The 25,620-nt window shown below is 37.1% G+C and overlaps 1 protein-coding gene across 2 annotated transcripts in view; it reads right to left on the bottom strand.

Moving 5' to 3' along the window:
- SLC44A3 (solute carrier family 44 member 3) overlaps positions 1–25,620 on the bottom strand; it is a 98,671-nt gene that overhangs the window by 9,338 nt on the left and 63,713 nt on the right. For both annotated transcript variants that reach the window (XM_031967113.1, XM_031967112.1), the window contains exons 11-12: positions 22,560–22,716; positions 19,443–19,529 (exon numbers count right to left, since the gene is read on the bottom strand). In XM_031967113.1, the coding sequence (XP_031822973.1) occupies positions 19,443–19,529; positions 22,560–22,716 (244 nt within the window). The remainder of the gene's footprint in view (positions 1–19,442; positions 19,530–22,559; positions 22,717–25,620) is intronic.

Below are 25,620 nucleotides of genomic sequence, written 5' to 3'. Positions count from 1 at the left end.
GCCAAAAGAAATAAAAATAAATTTAGTCCTTGGCCAAGTTTAATTGTTAACATGGTCCTTAATCAAACTCTCACAATCTTTCAAATTTCTTTGTACCTGTAATCTTAAAAAAAAAAAAAAAAAAAAAAAAAAAAAAAGATTTCTTTTTCAACAAAAGGATGAACCATACCCACAGAAAGACAGTATTAAAGTCCCTGACAGGGAAATTATATATATTTGCTTGAAGTTACTGCTACATAGCATTTTGGTTCAAAAGATTCCATTCCCAGAGTCCAACAGGGAGACCTAGAATTAATGTCTGAGTATGTAAGTGGGGGCTGAGATGGGGTGGGAGGTAGGCAGAAACACTCAAGACACAGGAAATGAAATGAAGTTTTCTATAGTTATAACATTAGCTAATTGGACACTTAGAAAGAGAAATTGCTTCTTTGTCAGAGACAGCTGGAAGATGGATTATAGTGCATATGTAATATATTTAAAACTGCTCTAAGCATTGGTATGTTGGGTTGGACCAGTGAATTTCAGGGATGGTTGTGTTAAAGGAATCTGTAAACTCTGATGTTTATCTAAGGATTAGGGAATTTGCTGTTGTGGTTGGGAAAGTTTCTCAAGAGATCCTGTAGGCTAATCTTTTTAGCACAATGGAAAAAAAGCCCAAGATAGCTAGTATTACCAAGCAAACCTTCTCATTATTCAGGTTTTATAGGAGAAGCTCAGGGCAACACTGAGTTAGGAATTTTTTTTTTTAATTGTCCCAATTTTAAAAGAAATCTATGTCCTAACCTTCTCATTTTACAGATGAAAGAACTAAAATTTTGGGAGATTATAAATGACTTGTCTCAGGTAATAAGTGGCAAAGATGGGGTATTTTAACTCAGAATTTTGGAACCCCCAATCCACTGGCCCTTTCTACTCTTACTCTCTGTACCTTTCACTTTTTTTTTTGCTGAGACAATTGGGGTTAAGTGACCTGCTCAAGGTCACAGTTAGGAAGTATTAAATTTCTGAGACCAGATTTGAACTCAAGTCCTCCTGACTTGAGGGCTGGTATTCTATCCACTGCGCCAACCTAGCTGCATCATCTCTCACTTTTTAAAACTGGGACTCTAGCTCATCCAGGCAGAATGTGTACATTCTTCCATTCACTCAGGCTCATTCTGATCAGCATACAAGGTTTGACTTGCTCCATTTTCTTTAAGTAACCTGGCTCCTCCCTCCTAATACAGAGTTGATGAGAGCTCTTTCCCTATAGACCCTCATTCAGCTTTTGCCCAGTCCAGCTTACCTCTGCACAAGAAATCTCCCAGCCTTACCCTCCCTGGTAGTTGCAATTATAGGCATGCACCACTACACTCTAACCATACTGTAAGTTCATTAGCTCTCCAAACATATTTGAGTTCTGGCTGTCTTGAAAGATTGTCTATGACCAGAGAAGTATACAAATAGAGCTCTACTTTTCTATATATAAAATCACAGAATATTAAAGTGGTAAAGGACTTCTGATACCTTAAATTTTAACCTATAGCCCCCCAAAATGCCCACTACATATATTCACTGAGTAGCAGAAATGTAAATGATAAACTCCTTGTCTGCTCTGCCTGTATCGAGCAAGAACCAGGTTGAAATGTAATTGGAAAATATTTAACAAAATAGAGAAAAATATAATAAAACATAGATAATCTTAACCTGCAATTTTCTAAGTCAGTGTATAGTGTATAGTCAGTATAGTATAGTTCCATTTTTATGTTTTTTAATTAATTTATTAATTATTATTTTATTTAAATAAATAAATTTATTAATTTATTATTTATTAAAAAAAAAAAAAGAAAGATTGTCTATGAAATTCTTAGGAAGATACAATGGCAGTATCCCCATCCTGACAAGCAAAGAGGAACACTGCTTTTACTAATAGTTTTCTGATTCAGATCTCAATGGTCATATAATCTCACCTTTCATTGATAAAATATCCTCTCCACAAAATATTCCCCTAGTGATCATCTAACCTCTTTTTGGTTAATAGTATTTTATTTTTCCAAATATATACAAAGATAGTTTTCAACATTCATCTTTGCAAAACCTTGTGTTCCAAATTTTTCTCCCTCTCTTTCTCCCCTCCCTTTCCCCCTAGACAGCAAGCAATTCAATATAGGTTTAACATGCACAATTCTTCTAAACTTCTATATTCCTCATGCTGCATAGGAAAAATCTGATCAAAATGATCAAAAAACATGAGAAAGAAAAAAAAAAAGCAAGCAAGCAATCAACAACCAAAAAAAAGGTGAAAATACTATTCTGTGATCTACATTCAGTCTCTATATTTCTCTCTGGATGCAGATGGTCTTTCCATCCCAAGTCCATTGGAATTGCTTTGAATCACTTCATTGTTGAAAAGAACTAAGTCTATCACAATAGATCATCACATAATCTTGTTACTGTGTATAATATTCTCTTGGTTGTACTTTACTCAACATTAGTTCATATAAGTCTTTCTAAGCCTTTCTGAAATCAGCCTGCTCGTCATTTCTTACAGAACAATAATATTTTTTTCATATACCACAACTGATTCAGCCATTTCCCAACTGATGGGCATCCATCAATTTCCTTGCCACTACAAAAAGGGCTGCTGCAAACATTTTTGCACATGTGGGTCTCTTTCTCTTTTGATCATCTAACCTTTGATTAAAGACTTCCCATGAAGGGAGATCCTCTATACCCTTAGGCAAACCATTTTCAGTCTGGATAGTTCTAATCATTAGGGAGTAGATATAGAACACTGGATCTGGAGTCAGAAAAAGTCATTTTCTGAGGCCAAATCTGGTCTCAGACATTTACTAGCCATGTAAGCCAAGGCAAGCCCCTTAATTGTTTGCCTCAGTTTCCTTATGTGTAAAATGAACTAGAGAAGAAAATGGCAAAGCATTCCAACATCTTTGCCAAGAAAACCTCAAATAGGGCAATGAAGAGTTGGACATGGTTGAAAAATGACAACAAAATTGTCATCCCTAAAGATAGTCCTCAGATGGTGAAGTTTTTTGTGTAACTAAGAAGGTTTTCTTTTGATTTTGTTGGAAGTTTTTTGGTCTACACTTGTGATTTCATTATTGTAGGTAACTTCTGGTATGAATACCCTTTCTACCAGTGCAGATTAATAACCATTTTTGCAAGTTATAGATTTAGAAAGCAACCTGGAACACCAACAATTAAGTAATTTGTCTAGGATCACAACATCAGGGTCAGGCATGAGATTTGAACTGAATCTACCCAACAGTTGCAGTCTGTTTTTTATCTACAATGTTTCATGCTGTCTTACTATAAATGATAATATATGGCCTATTCAATGCTGATACAGACTCAAAGGAAATATATTCCTGAATCACTTGGGGCCAATCTCAACAAAAATATTTTGCTCGTTAGATTCACTCTGATCTCCTCCAGAAAGACTCCGAGCGATATAAAAGACAGTTTACAAAAGTTGTAGGGAGAAATGGTAGAAGTCTCCCCATGCTGACATAAGCAAGAAGAATATTGCTTTAACTAAGATTCCTGATTCAGGGAATCACAAACTCTCTGGCTCTCATAGTGACCAAATTTTTAAAAAGTATAATAAATAATTAAATTATTTAAAATTAGATCTCTTGTAATACTTGCAGTCTTTTAATTAAGTTATAGTGAATACTTGGCATGGAGTACACTCCATGGGACACTGAGCTGTTTTCCCAGAAATGATTTGGGTTAGTTCAGTCCTTCAAGGGTAAGTAGGTGTATATTGCAATTCACCTCCCTCCCAATTTATAATCTTTTGCATTGAAACATCAAAGAATGAAAATGGAAAGGATACAACTTGAGTTCGAATCTGGCCTAACTCAATACTTTCTGAGCAAGTCACTTAACCCCAATCGCCTCAGCAAAACAAAACAAAAAAACAAACAAACAAATACATTACTCTCCCTCCCTCCATTTCTGTCTGTCTGTCTGTCTATCTGTCTCCCCTTCCCTTTGTCCCTCTCTCTCTTTCTCTCCTTCCCTCCCTCTGTCTCTTTCTCTTTGTCTGTCTCTCTCTTTCCTCCCTCCTCCCTCTGTCTCTGTCTCTCTCTCTTCCCTCTTCTTTCTCTATTGACTTTCCTCCTCTCCCTCCCTTCAGAGCTGGTGCTCTATCCACTGCGCCAACTAGAGAAAGACACTATGTAGATCTGACATGAAAAAAAATGCTGTTTCATCTTAAATTCAAACTGAAACCAGCATTGTCCTATCATTCATCTCATTTTAAAGAGAGCCAAAATTTTCTCTTCCAGGAAACTGGAACAATTTCTTCTTGGAAAGAGAAACTGTAAACCTATAATTGTTATAATTCAATAATTCAAATGGTTCTAGAAACTCATCATTGTGGAGATGCCTTCTAACTGTGTTAGGTCAAGGAGTTTGAGACTCATCCAAATTCTGTTAAGCACTCCATGAATTTTCACTAGCTTTTCCCTATGGCTGAAATCCTCTTCCTTCTCACCTCCTCTGTCTCCTCGATTTCCTGGCTTCCTTCAAGATTTAGTTCAAACCCCACCTTACACACAAAATCCTCTTCCCCCTTAATGCTAGTGCCTCCTTCTGAGATTTCCTCCAAGTTTGCATGTATCCATCTCATTGCACATTGTTATTTGTGTGTCATCTTCCTCATTAGAAGGGGATGGTTTTTGCTTTTCTTTATAGCCACCACCAGCCCTTAGCACAATGCTTGGCACATAATTGGTACTTAATAAATGCTTGTTGACATGGTATATTTACATTCTTGTCACTGTTTTTTTGTAAATGCTCTACAGAAAATGCATTCAAAAAAGAAATGAAGGGTTTCCCCTGATGTAGAGGGTGAGGTTAGCCATGGAACCAGAAGGGCATCTGTTCCAATCCTTCATAAAGCACTTATTTGATTGTTGTGTGATCATGGTTAAGTTAATTAACTTTTCAGAGCTCTGGGGAATTCTCAAAGACTAATCCATAAGTTTCTGATGAATTGTGTATCAGCATTGAATAAAACAGTTGCCATTTCAGGAATTTCCTGAAATTCTTGGTGGTATTATGCAATTGTTCTCATTCTTTGTAACCACGTTGGGGGTATTCCTTCAGAGATACTGAAATAGGATTGTCATTTCCTTTTCCAGCTCATTTTACAAACGAGGAAACTGAGGTAAACACGGTTAAATGGTGTGCCCAAGGTCACACAGATAGTAAGTATCTGAGGCCAGATTTGAGTTTCTGATTTCAGAACTGGCATTCCAGACACTGTGCCACTTAGCTGTCTTCCCACATTGATAATAGGCTCATAACTCACATAACTCCTCTTTTCATGGAAGTAAGCAGAATTAATCTCTCTGCAAAGGGGTAAAGATATTAACCAAGGAGGCTGGCAGGAAAAAAACATCAGCTTTCATTTTGGAATGGAATTCACTGGCTTCAAGCAATAACTACTTTCCTTTCATTTGTGTGAGGGATGAGAGGCAGCAAAGAAGAGAACATAATGAAATAGCTTGAGAGTCAAGAAAACTCCCAAGATTCAAGTCCTGCCTTTAATAGGAATGTATGATCCTAGCCAAGTCACTTAACCTCTTAATACTTTAGACCAAGGCTTCTTAAACTTTTTCCTCTCATAACTTCTTTTTGCCCAAGAAATGCTTACGTGCTCCCGGGTATATGGGTATATAAAATAGGTATGTAAATCAAATATTTACTGGTAATAAATCATAATTTCATGACTCCCCACATTGAATTATATGACCCCATATGGGGTCATGACCCACAGTTTAAGAAGCTTTGCTGTAGGCCACCCTGTAGAACTCTACATAACAGTATAAAAGCATAACAGTAGCTGACTTGTATTAGCAGGGAGTGGTTCCTTCTAGGGAGTTCTGTATGCCAATGGAATCACAGGTTTGGACCCAAAATCTCCAACCCCCAAATGCTTGGGTTATGACAGAAAGCATCTAAAAAGAATTAATCCATTTAGTTTGTCAAGAAAATGGCCATCTATTTCATAGTGCACCAGAAACATAAGAATAAATAATCGGCTACAGCCCAAGAATATGAGTTATAAAAAACTGCTTGGTTCCCAGAATTGTTCTGTGATTCATATGCTCTTCCAGAACTAAATGAAATACCAGGGAAATCACACAGTCCTGACAATAAAATGGACTAGCAGGTTCCTTATTTAATCTATTTTAACATGTATATGTGCAATCACATAAGAGCAGGAACTGTTTTGCCTTTCTATTTGTATTTCTAGCCCTTTGCACAAGGCTTTCAACATAGTAAACACACAATAAATGCTTCATTTATTCATTCATTCATCCAGGTCTGAGTTGAATTATGAGCCCTTTTTTATCACAAGCTCCTCAGCAGGGCTACTCCATTAGAAATCCTTGGGCCTATGTGATGCTAGCATTCACTAAACTATTTCCATTCTGGCTACTCCAGGAATTCACTCATATTGGCTACAAGAAATGAAATGAAGCAGTGAATGGGAAAATATACTGGTCTTCAGGCTAAGATAAGCAAGTGGTGCTATGTGGGTCTGTCAAGTTCTGGAGATTTTCATGCCTAGGACAGTGTCCTGAAAATGGAAACAAGTTAAAGCTTCTTATTTTATCACTAAGGTATTCCCTGGAGTTTTGATAAATCCACTGGAAAAAGTTGGGACAGCCCCTGTAAGTACAAAAAACATTCATGGCAGACATTTTTATCAAGCAAAAAAAATGGAAGAAAGGTTGGTCCTTACTGAGAGGAGAATGGTTGAACAAATTGTGGTAATAAAGTCAAAATGGACAATGCAGAAGTATTGTGAAGAGGAGAAAAAGGGCTATCTCGCAAGACAGGAGTTCTCCATCTTTGGTTGTGTTCCAATGGAAGCTGGTTAATTCCAAATTAGGGAATTTGTGGAAGGAATTGCTACATAGGCTTTGGTGCTGGACTAATTGTAAAGTTGCTGGAAATTCATAAATTGTATGCTTCTTATGAAAGTTTTATACACTTTTAGCTAATGGAAATGCACGTGTCGCGCCTTCCATTCATAAGTAATGTCCTGCATAAAACAGCTGTTTAATATAGGACTGTTAAATTTATTGTTAAATTAAATTGAATAATAAGGATCTGGTTCAGAAAACACCTTTAAATATGCACAATGAATTTGATGATGCTCATGAAATTGAATAGAGCGTAATCTAAATAACATAACATAATTTGATTAAGTTCAGAGAGTGTCTTCACCAGGTTAGCCACAGAGATGAATTTTTTAGCCCCCCAAATTCCTGACACCCATGAATGGAGTCATGGAAGAACTGTGTGTCAATGGTTCTGAGAGGAACATTGGAGATGAACTGAAATGAAAAAAAAAAACAAAAAAACCTTTTATGTGCTGAGGTATAACTACAAAGTGCCATACAAGAGCCAAAGCCAAATCTCTCCATTTATTCAGCAATGATTTATTAGGTACATATCCATCAATACACTGTACTATACTAGGCTTTGAGTGGGCAACAAAGAATAGCCTCACAGCCCTGGAATGGACAGCTAGGTGGCACAATGGATAGTGTGAGGTTAGGGATCAGGACTTGAATTCAAACTCAGCTTTGGACATTTACTAGCTGCTTCACCCAGACAAGTCACTTAATCTTGTTTGCCTCAATTTCCTCATCTGTAAAATTAGATAGAGAAGGAAACGGCCAACCTCTCCAGTATCTTTGCCAAGGAAACCCCAAATGGGGCCACAAAGAATTGTACATGACTAACTGACTAAACAACAACTGGAGGGATCTCTACTAGATGACTTTTTCTGACTCTATAACCCTAAGCCTGTGGTTCCATGGACTATGTAAGCCCTTACTGAATAACAAATTCTTCTTTGTACAGTTCTTTATCATCTGCAAAATGCATGTAGGCCTAGGGTCTGGGCCTGTAATTCCATTGGTACCAGGAACTAACTGCTAGATGAAAGAAATCCCTTTGTGTATCAATGCAGAACAAAATCTTCTCCTTAATTCAGAGTCTTTAGGAGAGCTGCCCAGGAAGACCACAGAGAGGACAAATGACTGGCTCATGGACACATAGCCAATGAGGATTTATGAAGCACTTACTATGTACCCATTTGCTGAAGTACTGGGGATGCAGAGAACGGCCAATTTTTCTCAGAAATGAGCTTGAATCTACTCTCTTTGTACTTCACCACAGAGTTTTCTTATACCTCACTTAATTCTTGCAGAAAACCCAAGTCAGAGTGAGTGGTGTAGAAAAATTCAAACAAGATGAGGATCATCTTTTATTGTTTATTTAAGGTTTTTTTTTTTAATTGACTTACATCAACTGATGCTAATTGAAGTTTAAATTTTATTTTTTCAATTGACAAACATTTATTTTCTCTTCCTGAGAAAATCCTGCCTGATAATACTAATAGAAAAAAGGCAAAATAACTTCTCTCTAAAGAGTAGATGTCTTCCCTCATTCCTGATCCCAACCTGTCTTCACAGGATCCCAGGCCACTCGGATCACACCATTTCTGTTCAGAGCCTTGGGGAGCTACAGCCATCTCCTTCTAGACTAAGAAGGAGTAGGATAGGATAGAGTATGAGCAATCATAGATGGCCAAATGGGAATGTTGATGTATATGTTTACACACCATACATTCTGAAAAGACCTGCCACAGGCACATTCTGAAGAGGGGTACACAGCTTTGGCCAGGCTGGGGAGGCAAAGGACTGACCTGGGCAGCTTCACGAGGAAAGCCGTTTGGCTGAGAGCCAGGCCGTAAACGGAAAGGGCCCTGTTTGTGAAGAGAAAGCCTGCTCTGTGTGACAGCTGAACTCCTTATGGCAGGCTGAAACTCAGAGAAAACGAGGCTGCTGAAAGATTTCCATGGCAACCGATTTTTTTTTCCTTTTCAAGCATCAAAGAACAAGAATCAGCTCTATTAGTTTAACCTTTTTCTGGAACTTTTACTTGGAAAATCATATGTGTGTGAATACATGTGTGTATGTATATATTTGTATATAAAAGTGTGAGTCTACAAAGTATATATATGGATATACAAGTGGATATAAAAGTGGGTGTATGTGTGTACACAAGTGTATATATATATCTATATCTATATGTCTACACATGTACATGATATGTAGATAAGAATACATGTGTATGTGTATAAGTATATATGTACATGTGTCCCCCAGTATGTATATAAACATGAATATGGGTGTGAGTGTGTGTGTTCCTTCTAAGATACCACACCAGTAGTTGTTTTATGAAGAAGATTACCCATCGCATTTGATGGCAGCCTTAATTTCCTTTTGAATTCACTTTCTTTGCCCTGCTGCTATCATGTTAAAAGTGACTTGACTAGGTGCCAGGAACACAGAACTAGTTTAAGCTAATACAGCAGAATCAAAGACCATAGAGCCGGAAAGGATCAGAGAGCTCAGCTAACTCAACTTCCCCATTGTACAGATGAGGAAACTGAGATAGAGAGAGGTCAAGTTATTTATGCAAGGTTATACAGATGGTGAGTGGTAGAGCTTAGATTTGAACTCAGGTCCCTATGGTGCAGAATCAAGTTCTCTTGTACTTAGATCTTGTTTTTCCTCAGTTCTGTGGGGATGATGGGGAAATGGAACTAAATTTGGAGTCAGAGATTGATGGTAGAACAGACAGACTGTTGAACTTGGAATCACAGGATATGAGATCAAATCCTAGCTATATCACTTGTTATCTAAGTAATCCAGAGCAATTAATTTAAGCTTTTAGGAACCCCAGAAAGACCAGATGATCCTATATGTCACTTCTCCTCTGGATCTATGAACCTATGAGTCCATAATTCTGTTGCTTTTTTTTTTTTTTACAGTTGTATTTGTTAGTTTAATTAGTTCAGGATTGAAGAAAGGAAGCTCGATATGCTGGTGGGTGGGGTTTGCTGCAGTGGTCCAGTCTCCTTTACTTTTTAAGAAAGGAAACAATCTAAATGGTGTTATTTGGTATTATTTGGCTGTACAAGGTCTACAGAAAAGGAGAGTGATATGCACAAATGTGTGTGTGTGTGTGTGGGGGGGGGGCAGACAGTCCAAATTTGAACTCAAAACCTGAGGACTCGATTCCATTGCTTTCTCTATTAAACGATTATCTAGAATTTTTCAACTTTCTATAGAAACCTTTAATGCCACCATGGCATTTTTCAAATGTCTCTCTGCTATTGTAACATCAAAAGCAGATTCTAGTCATTCAGCTCAATTCAACCAAATTTATCAAGTTCTCTTACCATTTATCGGACCTTACAGCCTTTTGTTCCTCACTTCTATGTGGGTCAGTGGCAAGAGCACCGGGTTTGGAAGCTGAGGATGTGTCCTGGGCACAGCTTTAGGTATTAAGAGGATAACAAAAGACACATAAGGGCAAGGATGTGCTGGAATCAATTCCAAATTAATGGTTAAATTTTCACTGTAAATTTCCATTTATGCTTTAGAAATGGGCAAATGCTACAAATCAGAGCTTGATTTATTGCTCTGAATAATTGGCTAGGTTTAAGATGGAGAAAATGTTAATAGTGCAGATTAAATTTGAATTAGGTCCTGCATGGATTTCTTTTCTTCAAAAAACTGATTGTTAAATATTAATCAGCACGTAGCTGCATGAAATCATGGTATCCACTCTTAGGGAACTCACAATCTTGTGAGCAATTAAGTTATTTATACAAAGGATTCTTTCTATATACTGAATAATATACAAACATTTTTATAAATACTGAATATTGCCAGTATTTAAGTGTCAGGAACTGTGCTATGTACTGGGGATACAAAGATTAAAATGAAATGGTCCCTGCCTTCAAAAAGTTTATATTCTATGTATATGTATATCTATGTATATGCGTATGTGTATGCATACATTCTATTTATTTATGTACAGTCTATTTAGATAGTACATATAAATTGAAATATATGTTCTATGTGTATATCCATTCAATGTATTTGTGTGTGTGTGTATATATATACATATTCTATGTGTATATATATATATATATATATCTAATATATATACACACATGCAGAACAGATTATAAACACACACACACACACACACACACACACACAGTACCAGAAAGAATATTAGTTTTATAATTAGTTGAGATCTAGGTTTAAGTCCTACCTCTGGCAGCTACTGCCTTTGCCCCTGAAAGCTATAAATGTACTATGTGTATTTGGAGGCTTATGAGATCATGGAGTTAGAAGTAGAAGGGACCTTAGAGGTCATCAAACTCAATCCCCTCATTTTTACAGATGAGGAAATCAAGTCTAGAGAGGGGAATGTGACTTGCTAGGGGAAACACCATTAGGAAGTATTTAGATTTGAACTCATTCACAGACTGTTGGCTCCATCAGAATGTAAATTCTCTGAGGGCAGGGGTTTGCATTTCCAACACAAAGGTTGGTATATAGCAGGCACTCAATAAATATTCATTGGTTAGTAAATCATAACCTCATTACCTCTAAAATCTCTCAATTTTTCACCTATTTACAAGGGGCTAAAAGAAGAAGCCTTTTTTTTTTTTTTTTGGCTGTAAAATACAAACTCCTCTGTTTTACTTTTAGAGCTCTTTTCATCTGGCTCCAGTCTACTTTATTATTCTCTGTTCCAACCAGAGAAACCTGTTCCTTGTACTTACCATCCCAATTCCTATCTTCAAATTTCCACTCCTGGAACACACTCCCTTACAGTCACCTTACAGAATTCCCAATTCCTTTGAAGCTCAATTCAAGGGTCATCTACAAGAAGTCTATCCGGATTCCTCCAACTGCTTATGACCCTTCTTTCCTCTCAAATTATACATAGTTTGTAGTTCATTTTCTATGTATGTGTTGTTTCCTTCTATAGAAGAAGATAAGTTTCTAGAAGGCAGGGATCACTTTTCTGTCTTTGTATTGTCGATGCTTGGCATATAGAAGGCACACTAATTTCTGGTTAAATTAAATTAAGAAGAAAGATCAAACTGAAACTTCATGAATAATTTCTTTAGAAGCAGTCACATAATTATGTCATATAAATAGACTCCCATTTACCACTAAGTTAGTACCTTGGGGGGAGTAATCTTGGACAAGTCATTTAACCCTTTGCCTCAGTTTCTTCATAAGTAAAATGAGCCAGAAAAAGGAAAAGACAAACCACTCTAGTATCTTTGTTAAGAAAACCCCACATGGGGTCACAAAGAGTCAGACATGACCAAAATAAATAACAAACAAAAAACTGTGTAAATGGGGGATTCTATATATCTGTTTATGTGCACATACACAGATATACACAATACACACATACACATACTTTACCCCTCTCTACCATCCTTTCTATGTTGGTTTACTCCTGCGTGTCCAGAAAGAGAAATTTTAAGCTAGGAACTGTTAAAAAAAACTTGGTTTCCGATGGGTGTGCTCTCACTTTTGTTACAAATGGAGGTCAAGAATGGTATGGTCCAATGTAGTTCTAGTCCCAGATTCTAGCCCACATTTTAGCAGTCTGAAACAGCTATGCTATCTCAGGGTTATAGAAAGTCATGCTCCCTAGTCTCAGTGGTTTCCAAATGATACCCCAGGATCCAAGATCAAGGCAGTGAGATGTTATAGGTAGAATAAAAACAGAAGTCCTGGGTTCAAACTCAGATTTGCTTACTCCCTGGATAAATTTGATCTGTTTACTTCTCTGGCTTGAAAAAATGTTCAGGATGAGATAGATAAGACTCTAAAGTTTCTTTCAATTCTACATGGAATACCTTTCTAATACCAGCTTCTGTTTGTTGCTCTTGAGACACTTCATGGTTCCTGGCAAATGGTACGCTTACTTGGTGCCTCCATTCCTTTCTATTTAAAATAGGGATAAGTACCATTTGCGCAGAAACAGCTGTGCTATGAGGATTACTGTTGGCTACAAGAGATTTTTTCCAGCAAATGATCATGTATACACAAATGTATATTTTTGCATGATATGCATACACGTGTATAGCATATCCATCTTCACAAGATTAGTTGCCAGTCCCCAGAAAAGACATGACTAAGAGGGTAACTTGAATTCAGAATGACTGTCTTAATGACATGCAAACTTTTAAAAGAATAGCTTTCTTTGGCTCGCTTAAAATCTCCCAAGGCATCTTGATTCTGGCAATGTCTACTCCAGAAGGACGAGGCCCCTTTAAGGCTTTTAAATCATGTTGGGCATCTGGATAAAGAAACCCCACATCATTCGTTACTTTCTTCCTGAATGCACGTGCTGCTCTATGGAAGAGGGTAACTGAAGATCTGCCAGTTGGCTGAGGATGAACCAAAACTCCAAATGGAAAAGTGAAGGACTACCCTTGCACTATTGATAGACGGTGAAAAAAAAAAGGTTCATTGAAATCGGGCTCACAGAGGAAGACAGAAGAAAAGAAGGCTTTGAAATATTAAAAAGTGAAGTCTGCAACAAAGGCTCTTGAGACAGAAGCAGACATTATGTGCTTTGGAAGCCAGAAAAAAGTATGGGGCGGAGAGGAAGGCGGGGGCGTTGGATGTGTGTATCTAAATACTTCTTAGCTACCACCGATTTTTTTTTTTTAAATCACATCAGACAAGGGCTGAGATGGTTTCAATGGGCTCTTTAGGGACCCTGCTGACCAATATATTTTGAAAGTTAGTAGAATCTGGGGTGGAAAGAGATAACGATCTTGTATTTATTTAGGATCTTTGAGCTGATAGAACTGTAGAGAGCTAGGCAAACTTTGTTGTTTGAACCAAGTAAATGTGATTCGTCTTGTCCTGATTCTGGCCATTGATCAGTGAAACAGAGCACTGAACTACTTAACTGGCTCCATAGCAATCCCACATCACAGCCAAAGGCAGAAATGTGGCATTGAATAATGGTTTCTGAAACTATCATTGGCTGTAATTTTATTAGCACCTTAGATGTCATTCTTTATTCTACACAGCATGAACACTGAGAAAATAACCTTAGAAAACAACACACACGACCAACTAGAGAATGTAAAGGAAAAATACATTAAAAATCATTATAACTCAGACCAATGCAATGACCAATCTTGATTTGTGAGACCTGAAAATGAAATATAGCTATTTCTTCTCAGTAAAAAGGCAGTAAACTAAAGTTACAGAATAAAATATATGCTGCCAGATATGATCACTATATCACTTTGTTTGCTGAACTGTACTTCTCTGTTTGAAGAGTTTTTGCTCGAGGTTAATAGGATTGGGAAGAGACTATGATGTAAATGAAAAAAAAAAAAAACACACCTGAACTCTCCAATAACAAACAAACAAAAAAGATAATGTTGATAGGAAGATACAGAAGGCATCCTCATCTCTGCCAGTTTTCTAAATGCCCCAGACCAGGGCAATGCAAAATGCAAGATTTTGTTATTATTGTTGTGGTTATTATTTACATTGTTATTATAGATTTTATACATAACACAGACATGTACACTTGTGTTTATATGTATATAGGTACACAATATAAATATGCCTATACATACACATATACATATATACACATATCTTAAAATATGCTTTATTTTAACTTTATGAAGGAGACACCTCTCTTACATAGTTGCTTCTCTATTATTGATATGATAATAATGATAATAGCCTGTGGTTTCAGGGTTTTAGATTTCCTCCCTATGGAGGAACTCCCTTGACCAATGCAGATCAACAATTGTTTTTTGCAGCTTTATAATATTAGAGACTTAGCTATAGTTCAGAGAACTGCAGTCTTACCAAGGGTCCCACAAACAGGATGTGTCAGAGACAGTACACTTGAATTCAGGTCTTGGGATTCTGAGGTCAGGTCTTTGCTATATCACATTATCTCCATAGGTCCAAGCCAACAATAATAACAGTAGAAACAGTCTCACAATACTCTGGCCAGAATAAAGTACTAAAAACTGTGTATTGGAGAGAAAATTAGAATTGGAGTAGGAAGAGCCAGATTCAAATTTCACCTCAGGTATTACTTGTATGACCCATGGCATACCACAATCTCTTTGTGCTGCAATTTTCCTCATCTGTAAAATTACAGGGTTGAACTCAGTACCCTCCAAAGGTCCTTCTAGACTGACATCTATAATCCTAAAAAGTCAGCTATTCTTATTAGAAATAACAGAAATAATTAGAAATAACAGACATATTAATTGATGCTAAGTGAAATGAGCAGAACCAAGAGAACATCGTACGCAGAAACGACAAGATTATGTGATGACCAACTGTGATGAACTTGGCTCTTTTCAACAATGAGGTGATCCAAGGCAATTCCAAAAGACTTGTGATGGAAAGTGTCATCTGCATCCCTCTGGATGAGAACTATGGAGATTGAATGTGAATCAAATTCTTAGAAATAATAAGGGTACTTAGATGGTGCAGTGGATAGAGTCGGGAAGACCTGACTTCAAATCTGGCCTCAGACATTTAACACTTACTTGCAAGTGCCTTGCCAAAAAAAAAAGTCTAAATAATAATAATAATATGATTGTTAGAAATAACAGATATTTATATGTTTTAAGGTTTGCATTTGCTCCTTACATCAGCCTTATGAAGAAGGCATTTCCTTATTTAGGGAATATCATTATTCCCACGTTACATATGAGGCAGTTGAAATTTAGCAAGGTTACATGCCTTGCTTGTGGTTATATAATAATTATTAGAGGCAACATTTGAACCCAGGTCTCTCCTAACTACAATTTCAGCACTCTGACTGTTACAATGTTGCCTTGAACTTAGTACTATAGGCTTTGTCACTCACTCAAATTATATTGTCAAAAATAAAAAGTTACACTTGCCATATCTTTTCCCTGCTCCTCACCACTAAAATACATGACATCAGCAGCCCTTTTTATAGTGGCAAGGAACTGGAAGTTGAGTAGATGTCCAACAATTAGGGATTGGCTGAATAAGTTATACTCTATGAATGTTGTGGAATATTATTGCTCTATAAGAAATGATGAACAGGTTGATTAAGAAAAATTTGAAAAGACATATTAATTGATGCTAAGTGAAATGAGCAGAACCAAGAGAACATCGTACGCAGAAACGACAAGATTATGTGATGACCAACTGTGATGAACTTGGCTCTTTTCAACAATGAGGTGATCCAAGGCAATTCCAAAAGACTTGTGATGGAAAGTGTCATCTGCATCCCTCTGGATGAGAACTATGGAGATTGAATGTGAATCAAAGCATAGCATTTTCACTTTTTGTTGTTGTTGTTTGTTTTCTTTCTCTTGTTTTCTCCCCTTCTGATAAGGTTTTTCTTATGCAGCATGACAAATATGGAAATATGTTTAGAACTGTATATGTTTAACCTATATTGGATTGTTTGCTGTCTTGGAGAGGGGGAGGGAGGGAAGGATAGAGAATTAGGAACACAAAGTCTAGCAAAAATGAATGTTGAAAACTATCTTTGCAAGTATTTGGAAAAATAAAATATTATTAAAAATAAAATAAAATACATGACACTGTGTCATCACTGCAGTCATCAAAGAGTACCATCCCAGCAGTCCCTGTTTTAGGTTTAATAACTAAAAATCAATAGGGACAGGTATATGCAGCAAAGAGCACACAGTGGGCACTTAATAAATGATCATTGCCTTGCCTTCCTATGGAAAGACATGATATGATATGAACACTGAAGGCAAAAATTCTTTGGTCACTTAGGTCTGCATAGTAATTCACATTAAAAAAAACAGATTCAGATATATGTGTGTATGTATATGTGTATATATAATATGTCCTATATTTACTTGCAAATATGTTTTTTTTCCCCAACAGAATGTAAGATTCTTGAGGGCAAGAATTATCTCACTTTTGTATTTCACCCCCAGCTTTTAGCAATGTTCAAAATAGCGTAGGCACTTTACAAATGTAAAAATGTAAAAAAAAAAAAAATGTAGGATTTCAGGTTGTACAAGGGGAACACATTTGTCTAGGTAGGGCATTCCAGAAACCTTACTGACCTGTGGGAGGTGGATTTGAGTACACTGGGGAATAGAGGAAGGGGGAGCTTGTGTCCTCACACACACAAAAAAAGTAATCAATACCAACCCAACATTAGGGACTAGTGAAAAAAAAACTTGGCCTAGCCATAGAGTGCTAGTCTTGGAGTCATGAAGACATGCATTCAACAGATCCTTTCTCAGGCATTTACTAGCTATATGATCCTATCTTTTAGCCTCAGTTTCCCAGAAAAAAATGGAGGTAATAATATTACCTACTAACAAGGTTGTTTTGAGGATGAAATGAGATAATGCATGGAAAATCTTTTGTAAACCTTAAAGAGCTACATAATTGTAAGCATTATTATTATTAGTCATTGGTATAAGAATGAGTAGCAATGTCAGGCAGTCAATAGAGTATTTTCTTGTCAAAAAGAGTTCTTGTTTTTGTTCAGTCATTTCAATTGGGTCTAATTCTTCTTAACCCCGTGTTTGGGGTTCTTCTCCAGCTCATTTTACAGATGAGGAAACTGAAACAAACATATATAAGTGATTTGCCCAGAATCACACCGCTAGTGTCTGAGGCCAGATTTAAACTCCTGAAGTTTTCTTGCTATCAGGCCTGGCACTCTCTCCAATGCGCCATCTAAATTTAAACCTTGCCACTGACACTAGCTCTGGGACCATGAACAAGTCACTGAGCCTAAGGGAGTTCTCTAAGATTTTGTTACTAAATGTAGATCAGCTAGATGTTTTCTACCTATATGAAAGTGGACCTTCATTTAGGTAAAGATCTCCAGTGGGAAGTTAGTACGCTCTAATTTTAATGTTTCACAGCTCCCTAATTCTCCTTGCTATGAAGCTTTCTTTGATACCTCCAGATTGCACTGATAGTAATCCCTTTTCTGAAATATCTTAGGGCCCTGTACAATTCATTTCAGTACTTGACATCTTCTCTCTTATGTGGTGATTTACAGATTGTATGTGGTTTTGCCATAGCACTTAACCTAGATTGTATGTGCCTGCATTCAATATGTGCTTCGTAAATTAAATGTTGGAGTTACAAGGGACCTATCAGAAGATTTGGTCCAAATTCTCCCCTTTTCTGGAATATAATTTTGCAATTATAATAGAAACATTATTATATATTATATAACTTTTGTATCAGTGGATCACTTCTAGGATAATACCACAAAGAGGTCAAAGACCAGAGGGAAAAGTATTACATATTGAGTAACTGCTGAATAAACTATATATATGAATGTGACAGAATATTATTATGCTAGATGAAATGACAAATATGAAGAAATCCAAAAAACTGGAGTAGCTTTACATGCAATGATGAAGAATGAAATACAAAGAACCAAAAGAACAATTTACACAATGATGATACTTTTTTAATATAGCTTATAAAGTCCCACCAGTGTAAAAGAAAACACTCAAAGACATCAATATTCTGAGTTGTGCAATGACCAATCTTTACTTCAGAGTTGAATATATCAGTGAAACTAAACTCTCTCGTCTTGGCAGGGAAATGGTGGAATATACAGATGAACAGTGAGATGTATATGGTTTGACACCCAAAGTGCTATTTTGTTTTGCTTATTTATTTTTGTTTTGTTTTGTTTTGTTTTTGTTTTAAAAAGAGGGTTCTATGGTGAAGGTGGTAGAGGGTCACTGGGAAGGGATGTGTTTAAAAAGACATCAATAAATTTTTTTTTTAAGTGTGGGGGAGGTGAGTTGGGAGGCAATGATTATACATGGTCATTTCTAGGAGTTTGGATGATAGCTTGAGGGGATAGCAGGAGAAAGTAAAGGGTTTTTACGGGCTAGGGAGATTTGGGTATTTGTCATCACCAGAAGAATCAATAAGAGATATTGAAGATGAGAGAAGGGAGGGAATTGATGGGGAAGTCATACTTCTGGAAGAGAAAGAATTCGACTCAAAAAATCTGTGTTTTTCATCAATTTGAATATTGTTGAACAAAAAAAAAATCAAAATTTAAACAATGGTAGTATGTGTTTATAAATCACAGGGGGAGAAAGTTATTTATATCTTGAAAGAAGATTGGTGGAATGTATAAAATTAGGGAGGCAATTTCCTTCCCATTTAAGGGAAAATTATAGTTCTCTGACAAGACACCAAAAATACTATATTCACTAAACTAGTGATTTATTCCCTTTTGTTCTCTGTAGAAGAGAAATATGTTTCTTTCCAAACCTGAGAGACTACTGTTCTTTAAAGCCAAAAGCAATCCTGAGCTATCAATTTTATCCCCTTCCATTTCATCCAATTAAGCTCAACCCTACAAACACTTATTAAGCACCTTCTAAGTACCAGGCACTGTGCTAGATTCTGGGAATAGAAAAACAAAAAGGTAACTGGCCTTAAAAGAACTTGCATTTTACAATCTTCCTCTCAGTGTCATATCACCCAAACCCCATTTCCAATTGAGAAACTTACCTGGCTTACATGGCTCAAGCATTTATCAAGGCACCAAAAACAGCATAAGCAGCACTTAAGCATGTACTTTGCACAGGCACTGTCTTCCTATTGAGAAAAAGAAAAAGTTAGAAAAAGAAGAAAAAGCAGATGGAGTAGGGCTCCATGAGTTTGTCCGCAAAATGTGAAGGAAGCAATTGGGAAACAGGTTTATTTTGGCTTGGGCATAACTCTGAATATAGTGATTCTTATATGACCACACAGAAATGTTTTTATTTAGTAAAAAACAGGAAACAGTAGCTCACAGGAGTTGAAGAGAGCTAGTTTTGGAGTCAGGAAGATTTAGCTTCAAATTCTGCCAGTGATACAGACTAGCTATGAGAGTGGGCAGCTCATGAACATTTAAATGCTCCAGGCAATTTTCTAAGACTATTTTTGAATCCTTTTTTCTTTTTTTTTTTTGGTTCCTACCAAATGCTTTTTTAAATTGCACACAATTTTTATAAATGGCTTTAGCATATGAAAAACATAGCATTTTGGGAAGAATGCCAAGCAATGTGGATCTTTGATCTATACCCTTTTTTGACCAGAATCAGCAATTTTATGAGTTAGGGAATACCTGATGTGTAAACTCTGCTATTGCTGATCAACAATTTGCCTGTAACTTATAGTTTTAGAATTGGGACAGAACTCTACATAAATTTTTCAGAATAGGAAACTGAGGCCTAGTAAGGTTAGATGACTTACCCAAATTCACATAGCTAATGTTTGTTAAAGACAGGCCACAAAGCTAGCTCCATCTTTCATACCATCTCCTCCTCATCCCCCAATTCCCATCCCCAAGCTCTATACATATACACGAAAAAGAGAGAACCTGTTTGTTTCATTTTAAGAGAACGAGTTTATTTCATTTTAATAAAATAAAATAGAAACAAAAATTTTAGTTTGGAGGTTAAAGTCCAAGAAAGAAAATTATATTTTCTAAAGATAATCTGAATTCTTCACATGTTTCAATACTGGACTATTGGGAGAGAGAGGGGAGGAGTAAAACATGAAGTACCCACATCAGAGTTAATAATCAGTTAAGGAATTTCCACAAATAACTATGAAATCTTACATCGGCAGGACCCCAGCCTTATATGGACTTATTTTTTTTTGTGGTTAGTAGGGTTTTTTTTTTTTTTGCTCTAAAGCCAATTCAACTGGATGAAACTTTATCTGAGTTCTTCTGGGCCTGTCTCTGATCATAAACTAGCCTATTTAAAGTAGCAAAGACAAATGGTGGTTGGCTGAAATTTCTAAATTGATGATATATTGTTAATGTGAAGGAAGATTTTTTTAAGTTAGAAAAGGATAATCACTCTAGAGCTGAAAGGGACTTTTAGAGGTCAAACGTTTTACAGATAAAGAAACTGAGGTCTAAAGAGATTGACACAGGTGTCACAAAGGTGACACAACTGAAAACTAGACTCAAAGCCCTTGAGACTAAGGTCAGCACTCTGCCATCAATCAATAAACATTAAGAACCTGGGGATACAAAGACTAATGTTCTTCCCCTGAAGAATCTTACAGGTTGCTTCCTTTTAAGAGTCCTTAGAAGTATAATATGATCAAAAAGGATTTGGGCTTCATGATGCCATGGAATCTCAGTGATGATAAAGCAGATTTTATGATTCCATGCTTGAGACCTGGAGCTATTCTGCCAATTTCTTCCCAAGATTTATAAAAAGGCTTCCCTTCAGAGACTGGTGCTTTTTTTTTTTTTTTTTTTCTGCCTCTTGGATCAGCTAAAGCTCCTGCTTGAGTTATATAAAAATTAATTTCTCCCTAAGGAGTCACTTTCTTCAGGTCTCTTGGGATGGGAGGAGCAAAAGACCATTTCTGAAAAAGCAGAAGCCAGAAATGAAGAAATTTTCAGTTTTATCCTGGCTGGGGAAAAGACTCTTTGAGAGGAAAGAAAACCACCAAAATGAGGCTCCTCGAGATCCAGACAGTAATAAACCCAAACCCAACAGCTCTACACCTCAAATGACAACTACTTAACATGCATTTCATGATCCGAAAGCCAAAGTGTTTTTGTGTGAAATCCAATCAATGTTTCCCAATTTCTGTATTCATCTCGTGGCTTTTCCATGGATTATTAAGAAAGCACACAGCAATTTCTAGACAATTTTACTCTCCAGAAACAACAACAACAAAAACCAGAACTTCAAGGACTTGAGAAGACATCCATACATATAGTATCTTCTCTATTTCACTAATGGTACATAGACTCGAAAGGTTTGGATCTTAAATAACTGCAACTTCGGATGTTTCTCCAATCCTCTGGCAAAAGAAGAGAGCTTAACATTGTGTGAGAACAGGCTGGCTTGGGGTATTTCCAATCTTTCCTTGTTCCAGCGGGCCAGAAATACCATGAGAGCAGCTGTTTTCCTGGTGTTCTGGTTTCTGTTGGCATTCATAACTAAATGTGCATGGAAATAAAAACCAGTAGGATAGGTTGGGGGAGCTTTGGGGGGGGGGGGGGGGAGCAGCAACACAAACAAAAACTCTATAGTTTTCTATCTTTGCTTAGGTTTGGAGCAGGGATCTGGGTCAGCTTGCCCATTCCTGTTGTACATAGCAGCAACTTTCCATGACATCCTGTGCAAAATGGAAAAGATTGGGAATATTCTCTCATAAAAACCAGAAGTAAACCTTTTTACCTAGTGCTTCATTTATTTGTTTTTTTGAAAATGGCCGTGGGATAAATGCCCTGGCGGACTTCAAATTTTATCTCAAGTATTTATTCCTCTGTTTTTCCTCCTCTAGCAAACATTTAAATGAGAAAAAATCCAGCTAAATAGATGAGGCACTCAAACAATTTCCAGATCTCTCTCTCCCTCTCCTTTTCTCTCACTCTCAAGCCCAACCACCAAAATTCACAAAAAGTAAGAGAAAGACTTGCACAGTGAAAACAAATGATTGAAAGAATACTGAAGCCCACTGAATTGACAAGGGCCCAGATTGGATTCCTCACCCCAAGCCAGCTGTAGTTTTCCAGCTGGTTTCTTTCCTGCAACCTGACCCTTGGCAGCAGGCCAGGGCAGGAGGCAGGGTTTGGGGGAGAGGGGGAAGCACACAGTATAATTCACTTACCTTTTCTTTCAGGGTATTAGAGAGGTATGTGAAAACCGTTCTCGGAATCCTCACTATGGTGATTAGAAAGGACCCCTTTACAACCGTTCCTTGATGATAGTTAAAAAGAGTGACCAAGGATGAAAGGATGGGGCGGCGAGGAGGGTCACTTTTATTTCTATGGAGGGAAGGGGAAAAAAAGAAAGCTTTCAAAAAGGCAATGATCCAGTTGTTCCATGACATCTTTATGTTTTAGATCAGCAAGAGGGTTCAAAGTTTTAGCCTTATGGAGGAGAGGAGAGCCTTCAGACACTTTGCTGTTTGTTGAATTTAAGCAATTATTTGGGCTCATTGAATTTCTTACTAATAGCTCTTGTGGGGAAAGGTCATGTAGGAAATTGGTTTTGGAACCAGCTTTGGAGTCAGGCAGTGTGCTACAATGGAAAGATGGTTAGATAGGTTAGAAAATATGAATTTGCATCGCAGCTCTGACACTATTTGTGTGACACTGGGTAAGCCATTTAGGTTCTGTGGCCCTCAGTTTCCTTAGCAATAAGTGACAAATTAAAAGGGTGTGACTAGAGCAGGGGTTCTTAGCGTGTGTGTGTGTGTGTGTGTGTGTGTGTGTGTGTGTGTATGTGTGATGGAGGATTCCTTTTCCAGTGTTTTTAATGCATAAAATTAAGTATATAGGATTCCAAAGAACATTGAACATACTAAAATTGTTATCAAAATATATATATAAAAAAAAAGTTCCAGGGTCCTAGATTAAGAATGGCTAGAGATGATCCTTGAGGAACCTTCCAATTATAAATCTAAGATTTTATGCCTATGACTTGGATTCAGTTCTTGCTTTTTACATATACCAGTTGTGTGATTCTGTGGCAAGGGGGATAGAGAAGGGAAGAAAAAGGAATAAGCATTTATTCCTTTATAATCTTTATAATGCATCTTTATAATGCTTTACAAATATTATCTCATTTGATCCTAATAACATCCTAACAAAGTAAGTGCTATTATTATTCCCATTTTACAGCTGAAGAAGTGAGGCAAAGACAAGTTAAATAACTTGCCCTAGAAAGGGAGAAGGTGAATTTGAACTCAAATCCTAACTCCAGGCCCAGGGCTAATCTACTATGCCACTTAGCTGACTCTGGGCAAATTAAGTAAACCTTCAGTGTCCCAACTCTTGAGGACATAAGATGAACAAGGGATTCCCTTCTTCAAAGGTAGGAGCTTCTTAAACCAATGAAATCACAGGCCAGGACAAAACAAATAAAACAAAACAAAACAAGAAAACAACCCCAAAGGTCTTTTGCTTATATTCAATACTGTCAATGGAAATAAGAACAGAGAAAGCCCTCAGAATTGAGGTAAGCAAATCCCCCTAGTTACTTTCCTTCTTTTTTGCTCCTGAACTCCTGTCACTGAACTTAACCTCATTCCTGCTTCAGAGTTTATCAGGATATCTAATCAATGACCTCAAAAGAACTGATTTTGCACGTGGGAATGTAACCAGAGCAAACGTGGTTGTGTAGGATTTTGGCGATTGGATTTCAGCAACAGAACAATAACCCTCTGCGAACGAAATACATTTTGGTTGTCCCATAGCAACCCAAACAACCACACTCTCAGATGCAGGCCCTTCCAAATAGCTCCCAGATAGGACACTCCTGAAAGTAAGGGGTGGTTTTATTTATTTTGTTTTAGATTTTTTTTTTTTTTTTTTTTTTTTTTGTGGTTGTTGCTGTTTTCTCTTTAAAGGTCACTTTCATGCGAATCATTTACAGAAATGGTCATGACACAGTTCCCAAGAATGTCCCTGGGCCAGCGTCACAGGCAGGAAGAGAAAAGAAAAGGAGCAGAATGGATATCAACCTTTGCCCTCCCCAAGCCCCACGCCCCTCTATTCGGCCCCACCACTCTGTTCCCACCGACACCACACCACGGAGAGTCATAGACATAGTTCACAGGAAAGACAGAGGCCTTTGTGAACAGTTCTTTCACTCCTGCCAAGCAAAGCCCTATGGACTCCCTAATGGGTCCTTCTACACTGCAATGTAAGCTGATGGCTGAGAAACCCCTGAAAATGAACATTCTTACTTCACGGCTTGTTCTGGCAGAAAGGCAGAAAGGTCTCAGGGTTTTAAGAAATGTGTCTTTATCATGAATATAAATCATCTATTCAGACCAGGATTTTTTTCTTTTTTTTCTTCTTTTTGGAGAACAAGCCCTCTGATTTCATCTTTATAGGATGCTTGTTCTTTGGCATAAAAACTCTATCCAGCAGATTCCAGGCATGAACTGGTTCTCAACTATTCTCAAAGTAATCTGGCATCTTTCTACCTTTCCAGGCTTCCTATATTTTACTCCCTTCTACTCACTCTATGAAGCAGCCATTCTGGACCCCCCACATAGCACTGTATCTCCTATCCCTATTCCTTTGCCCTGGCTGTTTACTCTGGCTAGAACATAATCCTTCTTCACTTCTCTGTTTCAGAATCCTGGCTTCCGTGTGAACTCAACTCAAGGGCTACAACCTCCAGCTGGCCTTTCCTGGTCACACCCCAATGCTGGTACCATCCTTTCTAAGGATATCTTCCATCTATTTTATATGGATTTACATACACATATGTGTGTGTATGTATAATCTATACATATGCATGTTACATATAAAATTTAGAAGCAGAATCTCTACTTCAAAGAACTTAAGAGTTTTATGGCGAGGCAATTGGGGTTAAGTGACCAACCTAGGGTAACACAAGTAGTATGTCTCTATCCTCAAACAGCTTACATTCTAATGAAGGAAACAGCATAATATTGTTTATATAATGTATATAACAGACAACATATAATACACATTATAAACAAATAGATAAACATGTATATTATATAGAAGATATATAAGTATTACATATACAAACACATATGTTGTCTCCTCCAATTAGAAAGTAATCTCTTTTAGAGCAAGAACTATTTTTTAATTTCAGAGACTACCTGTCCAAAGACCCTACATATATCCCTGAGCCATGGCTATCAAACTGCCAAGTATTAATAACTTAATTCCAGTGAGGCAGAATCT

The sequence above is a fragment of the Sarcophilus harrisii genome, chromosome 4, assembly GCF_902635505.1.
Source record: "Sarcophilus harrisii chromosome 4, mSarHar1.11, whole genome shotgun sequence".
NCBI lineage: Eukaryota > Metazoa > Chordata > Mammalia > Dasyuromorphia > Dasyuridae > Sarcophilus > Sarcophilus harrisii.
Note: the sequence above shows the minus strand (reverse complement) of the source record. Positions and strands in the feature narration are given on the sequence as shown.